This window comes from Charadrius vociferus, unplaced genomic scaffold, assembly GCF_000708025.1.
Source record: "Charadrius vociferus isolate BGI_N301 unplaced genomic scaffold, ASM70802v2 scaffold1, whole genome shotgun sequence".
NCBI classification, from domain to species: Eukaryota; Metazoa; Chordata; class Aves; order Charadriiformes; family Charadriidae; genus Charadrius; species Charadrius vociferus.
The window spans coordinates 2,149,390-2,156,059 of NW_009647680.1; the positions used below are offsets into that span (position 1 = coordinate 2,149,390).

Here is a 6,670-nt window from a genome sequence, read left to right on the forward strand (position 1 = left end):
AGTGAGAATGATGTTTTCAAAAGCAGCTGCTTCTCTAGTGCCTCAGGTGCAATTTTCAGTGCCAATATTTTTTTTCATTTAGAAGTAAAATGGAAATGCAGAAAATAGTTGGCTTAGAGCCAACTAAGGGTTTGGATTTTTTCCCTTCTCACTGATACAAAAATAAAAACAAACTTTTAGTGTCAGAGAAGAGTTCCAGACAATCAAAAAACAAACATCTCATTTCATTCACAGATAATTGTAAAAAAAGCAAAGGAAAACAAAATCTAGGTTCACAGATTTGTCACTGACACTCTTCCTTTTTAACAATATCCAGTGTGGTTTAGATACTTCCTTAGGATCTGAGAGCCCCACAAACAAATCCCATCTCCACCTCTCGGGATCACAACTTAGGAAACATGTGAATTATCAGTCTGAGGTATAACTGGGATTAAGGAGCTCTTCAACTCTAATTTTTAATTATCCATCAGTCCTAGTTCATTTTTTTTTTCACTGTACAACACAATTCCCTCCTTTAAAAAGACAGTAACTCTTGTTTATCCCACAATTGTGCTAGAGGGATGTTTGGGATGATTTTGGGAAGAAACATTATTCCCATACTAAATCCAGAACACAGCAGCTACTAGAAAGAGAATTAAGTCTATCCCAGCTGAAACCAGGACACATGTATAGAGGCTTATTTATGTTAAACTTTTATTAAATCAGGCTAGATATCAAATCACAAACTCTTGGCTTCTGAACTGCTCAGTTTAATGAATGGAGTCAGCCTAAGACATTTTAAGGCATCTCTTCAATTACAAAACAATCTTCTGCTGGAACTTAGAATCACTTTGCAACAGAGAAGCCTATGAAAATGTCAAGTTTCACAGCAGCACATTTTTGTGAGCAAGAACATTTTGTAATCTTTGGATTGTGACATTTTCATCACTGGCGGAAATATGGATCAGATTTGGCTACTACAATACCAGATTAAAAAGCAGCATGAGGATATGAATTAAAAATAAAAAATAAACAAAGACAAAATAGCTCTCTATCCAAGCAGAACTTTCTTCAAAATCTTTGAAATACCGATCTACATTTCTAAAGGCAGCTAGTCATTTTTGATGTTTGATTTGACACATCAAAACAAGCTCAGGTCTTCACAGCACTAAAGTTCAGCAATCTGTAAAAAAACAAGAACTGCTCTAAGTGTGGATGAGACACCACATAGTGAGCCCCCCAAACCACCGGTTGCTTTAGGGAAAAGCAGTAAAAGGGAGAAGCAAAACTAAATGCATTAACTTCACTAAATTCAGTAACATGGATACATCTTTTTTTTTTTTCTTATTCTTCCTTCTAGTAAATTCAGTAACATGAATACATCTTTTTTTTTTTTTTTTTCTTATTCTTCCTTCTAGTTATTTCTCCTACATCTTTTCCCTTCATTCCTTACAGTTTCTAGCTCTGTATTGCTGAACTGTGTTCTCCTCTCTCCAGTTACCTTCAGGAATTCCCAACCTTCTGTTCTGTGTCTCCTCTTTCATGCCGTTTCCTTTTGCCGTGCTTTTCCTTCTGGCACTAAACACAGTAGGCTCATCTTCTCTCCAGAAACCCCTCTTCTTTTTTGCCTATTTCCATAGCCTGTACCTACTCCATCTCCCAATTAGTATATTAGCACCTCATTTCTTCTGCAGATCCTTACACAGAAGAAGCTGTGTGAATGGAAATGGTTTGGTGAACACAGGAGCTGAAGCCAGACTGCTTCCAGTTTTTCTCCTGTCTTGTATTTTTTCTGCCACCCCTTCTCTCATGATACCTGCCTATTCCCCTGCAAAACAGGCAGTATAGCTAGTGAGGAGAGCACCACTTGTCTCTAGCAGCAGTCCCTGGGAATGAAGGTACATCTAAATTCCCAAAGGAAAACCAATATATCCCATAGATTTCAGCACCTAAATCAATTTGAATAAACTGCTTTGTCTTAAAGCTGTTCTTTCTTCACAGATCTTAACAGGAAATGGAGATCAGGATCTTTGAAAATTCTGCGTGCCTTCACCAGAAGCCTCAGGTACACGAGTTTTAAAATTATGCCAAAGTCTCAAAACTCTGAGGCATTCTTTGGTTGTATTTTCTATGGTGTGGCTAAAATTTTCTTGGTTTAAGTACGTACCAGAAGTGACTGCAGTTAATACCAAGCATTGTTCAAGCCTGCTCTATAACCAAAATATTCCTACAAGTAGTACCGCTAGAGTAAAGGCAGTGTGGCAGAAGCCTGTTCTGGTTAAACGCTTCTTATACTAGCAATAATTTATTTCATGCTACTGTTGTAACTAAGATGCCACTATCTCCAGGGTTCACAAGATCAAGATAAGAAGAAAGAGGTGCTAGTCATTCAGCTAGCTGTATTTTTAAAGCAGTAGCCCCCAAGAACGTGGGAAGGTGCTTCATTTAATGGCAAAATATGCCGAGTTCACATATTCTGCAAGCTCATGACACTAACAATATTCCCCTTACAAAGCTAATGAACTTTATATAGGGTTGGAAGCTCTCACCTTCCACTACAAAATTAATAGGTTTCACTGAAAGAGAGAAGGTGGGCACATTGCTAGCACTATGCTGAAATCCCCCAGCTCATACGGAAGAGGTCTGCTCCACAAAAGCCACACCGCACAGACTGTCAAGAAAGAAACACATGCCCCAGAGCATCAGCTGCCCATTGGAGGCAAATGCTAAAATGCCTGAAATGATCCCTAGATCCATCTCTTCAGGTGGTGCATTGGAGGAGGGCTTTTCCAAACATTTGAATTTGTTAAGTTTGGATGTTAAAAGAGGCAAGTAAGGTTCATTACGTACACGAAACCAACACTCACCACCTATCCGTAGGAAACAAGTGATTATTCCACACATTTACAAGGGGCTTCAGAATATGAAATAAGGTGACTCGACACAGCAGGCCTAAACAGGTTTCTTACGCAAAGATTTCAAGTCTGTTGGCTACTTACTAAAGGAAGAGGTGGGTTACTCTGCAGAAAGATGCCCAGAGGTGATTACTATAAGACCATATATGTAAACTGCAGTCCTGTGAGATGTCTATGAATTACAAAATAATATGACCCTGCAATTTTAAAATTAGGCGTTACAGTGAAAGTTTCTTATTATTGGCTCTTACTTTTAATTCCTGCATGCCTTGAGTAGAACTGGGGCTGTAAAAGTAAACCGTTTCTGTTCTGTGACACTGGTTTCAGGCTTCCAATGGAGAAATTCTTTTTCATACTCCAAATTCCTTCCAGAGCCACTGTTAATAATTTGTCAAAATAATACCATTATAACTGATTAGTTCAACTTGTTCTAGAATTAATGTAACTTTTAAAAGACAGTCGCTTTGGTCTATATAGTAATTAGAAGTGGTTAAGCAGAACAATGTAATCTTCCTCCATAGTTAATGAAAAGAGAATGACATCTTCAGAGAGCAATTCAGATTGTTTACCGTAGAACAGCTTACGACTGCTAGGCTTCTTACTGAAGCAGGATGTAGCTGATCTATAATGTACAAGTAACAGCAGTAATACCATCGATGCATCCAGCGTGATTTATTGGTTATGACCAATAAATACCAAATGCCCTCATAAAAAGATAGCAGAACAACAAACCCCCTTCCAAAAAAAACCAACCCCAAAATAAAACAAAACAATAACAAAACAAAACCAAGAAAAATAAAGCCAACACCACCACAACAAAACAAAAAACTAATTTATTTTGTGGAAATGTGACAATTTAATCACCATCTAACTTATATAAAACAATAAACGTACTGTAAATCAGTAACCATACAACCTGACAATCGTTGTTTATTAGAGCCTACGCCACTTAAGGAGCATCTCTAATTATCCAGATGTATACAGATGAAAGAGTAATTAGATACTTCCTGAATAATCTGTACACCAGCATCTATTTGACCTTATTATACATAGCATTGTTATGCTATGCATATAACATTATGCTATACATACCATTTATATACCGAGCTTGTTATGCATTAATATTATAAATTCCAGCCATGAATATTTTTGCAGTGGTTTTGTATTATCTTTAGTACTTTAAGCCTTTGTAACATACATTTCATCAGGAGACTGCACAGAAATCATGAGAACATATATGGTAGCATCTATTTATACGATCAGACTGAAATACTTCAGACAATTTTGACCCATTGGCAGATGGATGCAGTGAAATATAGTTGTGTTCGGCTCTTAGTAACGCTAGACACATCAACAGCTTGAGCAGACCAATGTTAACATCTGCAATTCAGCTGCTTGTCCTAAACCCCTTTATAATGGGAAAACAACAGGCACTTTTAGAGCATGACACATGCTACACCAGGTATCTAGGACAAGTCAGAAGAATAGTGTTTTCAAAGTGCCTTTTTCTCTCCATTTACTATAAACAGACCCTATGGAAGTAGTTCATTTGCAGGTGTGTGCTGTAATTGCCTAAGGAACCTAATCACAGTAATGGAATTGCAGGTCCTTATATCTGACAGGATACTGATTACATCACCTAGTTTATGTACATTTTTGTCTGTCAATCCAACTAATTTAAATTCATTTTGAGTGAGTATAGGCTTGGGTTTCAATTCTACACAAGAGAAAACACAAAGAATATTTGGAAAGAAAGGCAAAAATGTCCTTATTATATTTGTGGAGGATGTAATGCTTAGGAGAGAGAGAGGTGGGCCTATTTCAACAAAATGTAGCTTAATATAACCAAGGAATAGCTTTAATCTGCAGAAGAGAATGTGGGGCTACAGAATGGGAACTGTGCATTGTGGGGCAAAAGCATCACGGATTTAGGAGTAACAGACAACAAACAGTTCAAGGTCCTAGTGCTAATGTTAGCTCTAATGTAGCTCTAAAATAAGTAGAAGATTCTCTCTCTCTGCAGGCTACTAGTGATACAAATACTGAAATATCATGATAAAACTTGATATTCATGTTTTAGAAGAGGATCCAAATATATATGTATATACCTTCTCTGGAAGAAAACCCTGCGTACTAAAAAAAGCACTATTATATATCCAAGAAACGCAAGGAACTGAATCACGCAAATCCAAATTACTAATTAGGCACTTTTTTTTTTAATACACCATCCACTAGAATAAACTAATGAGGGAAGCTGTGGAATAACCAGCTTTACTCAGTGGACTCTACAGAGAAGTACCTAATAGAACACAGCGGCTCGGCTGATAAAAGCAGTAAGACCTTGTAGTCAACCGGATAAGATGACCTAGCCTTAATATTACAAACTTCTGAAAATTAATTGTCTACAATTAGATTAATAGATCTTATGGCTGCAGGAGACCACCAGCATGATGTAAGCTTTGTCTCATAGGGGTCATGGCTTCAGGCTCATTCCTGCACCAAGACTAGCAAATGAGCTTGGACCAGGGCTAATGGTTTAAGTGCAAAAATATTTAAAGCGTGCATTAAAAATGGTGAATCTCAGTAATCTTTGTTAAATTGTTCCAGCATTAAATTCTCTCATTTGTTAAAAGCCGCTAATTATTTCTACTCTGATCTTACCTAATTTTTACCTCCAGTTCTCTGAACTTTTAGGAGTTTAGCTAGACCAAACAGCTTGCTGCCTTTTCGACATCCATTTCCTTATTTGCCTACTATAATCAAGTCTCCATAACGTTTAAGCTGCCTAAACACAGCAATTTTCTAATTGTTTTCATTGTTGCCATCCTTTATCTACCTTTATCATTCTTGTTTCAACTCTTTCTTTTCAACATCAACTTCAGTTTTGAAGGGGACAAAGTATTCTAATAACTACAGCACTTCTTTCAACGAAAAAGGTAACGAAACCTCCCTACTGTTTGGCATTTATTTCTGTTTTATTAAACTGATAGATCATATGTTCTCTATGGTGCCATAAATTCAGACTTTAAAAAAAAAAAAAAGTGGTAAAGACTATATGGAATTTTTTTTTGTTTCTAAATGTTCCCCAGGCTATTACATAAATGTTCTAGGCTGTTTTTTTTTTTTTTTTTAATAATAGTTTTGCCACAGTTCCTCAAAACAATGTACATTTCATTTGCGCTGACAAACACTTGCCACTTGCTGGTAAGGAGGATTACCTGCAGCTGGATGTTTAATATGGCATGCTTCTCTCTGAAAAGAAAGCTCCTCTTCAAGTATTTCTTTAACTCTCCTAGATGGCTCAACATATACAAATTTCTTTCCTGTTAGTAAAACATATTACAAAAGAACCAGTTATTTTAAATCCCCTGAACGGTAACGCACTTTGCCAAACACAATGCCACTTTATGCTGCTCTACTTCAGTCTTTAATACACTTTAAGACAAATCATTTACAAATATAAGCCAGTGTCCAGCCAGGCCCCGCTCCCCAACATTGAGCCGTTCCTCAGGAGAGGACCACGGTGGGTAAATCCAGAGGGGGAGCGCTGGTGGGCTGCAGCGTGCTGAGGTGGCTCTCCCACACAGGAGCCAAGGTCACCCCAGGAGACACGGCCACCATGTCTCCTCATGGCCAACGACCCACGGCGGGGCTGCCCATGGAGGAGGTCTCCAAGGACACGTCCTCACTTGAAGGGGGCCTCCAAAGACCTGAAGAGGGATTAGGCCACCTCATGGTGGCAGGAGGGTCCATGACCTACGTCCCTGCCGTGACGG

At 38.1% G+C, this 6,670-nt stretch overlaps 1 protein-coding gene across 1 annotated transcript; it reads right to left on the minus strand.

The window, feature by feature from the left end:
- Positions 1 to 3,131: 3,131 nt before the first annotated feature.
- LOC104283088 (chromosome unknown open reading frame, human C11orf97) lies at positions 3,132 to 6,647 on the minus strand. Its single transcript, XM_009881237.1, has 3 exons — positions 6,584 to 6,647; positions 6,113 to 6,217; positions 3,132 to 3,271 (listed from the first exon to the last, which is right to left on the minus strand). Exons 1-3 carry the CDS (start codon positions 6,645 to 6,647, stop codon positions 3,132 to 3,134), a joined length of 309 nt encoding a protein of 102 aa, XP_009879539.1.
- Positions 6,648 to 6,670: the final 23 nt, after the last annotated feature.

Bases quoted from the DNA above. Each gene is read 5' to 3' on its own strand.
- LOC104283088 (XM_009881237.1), bottom strand. From the start codon at position 6,647: ATGGACCCTCCTGCCACCATGAGGTGGCCTAATCCCTCTTCAGGTCTT. The intron at 6,218-6,583 runs GTGAGGACGTGT...TTTTACTAACAG, and splicing joins TCTTTGGAGGCCCCCTTCAA to GAAAGAAATTTGTATATGTT. The intron at 3,272-6,112 runs GTAATCCTCCTT...AATTATTAACAG, and splicing joins TATTAAACATCCAGCTGCAG to TGGCTCTGGAAGGAATTTGG.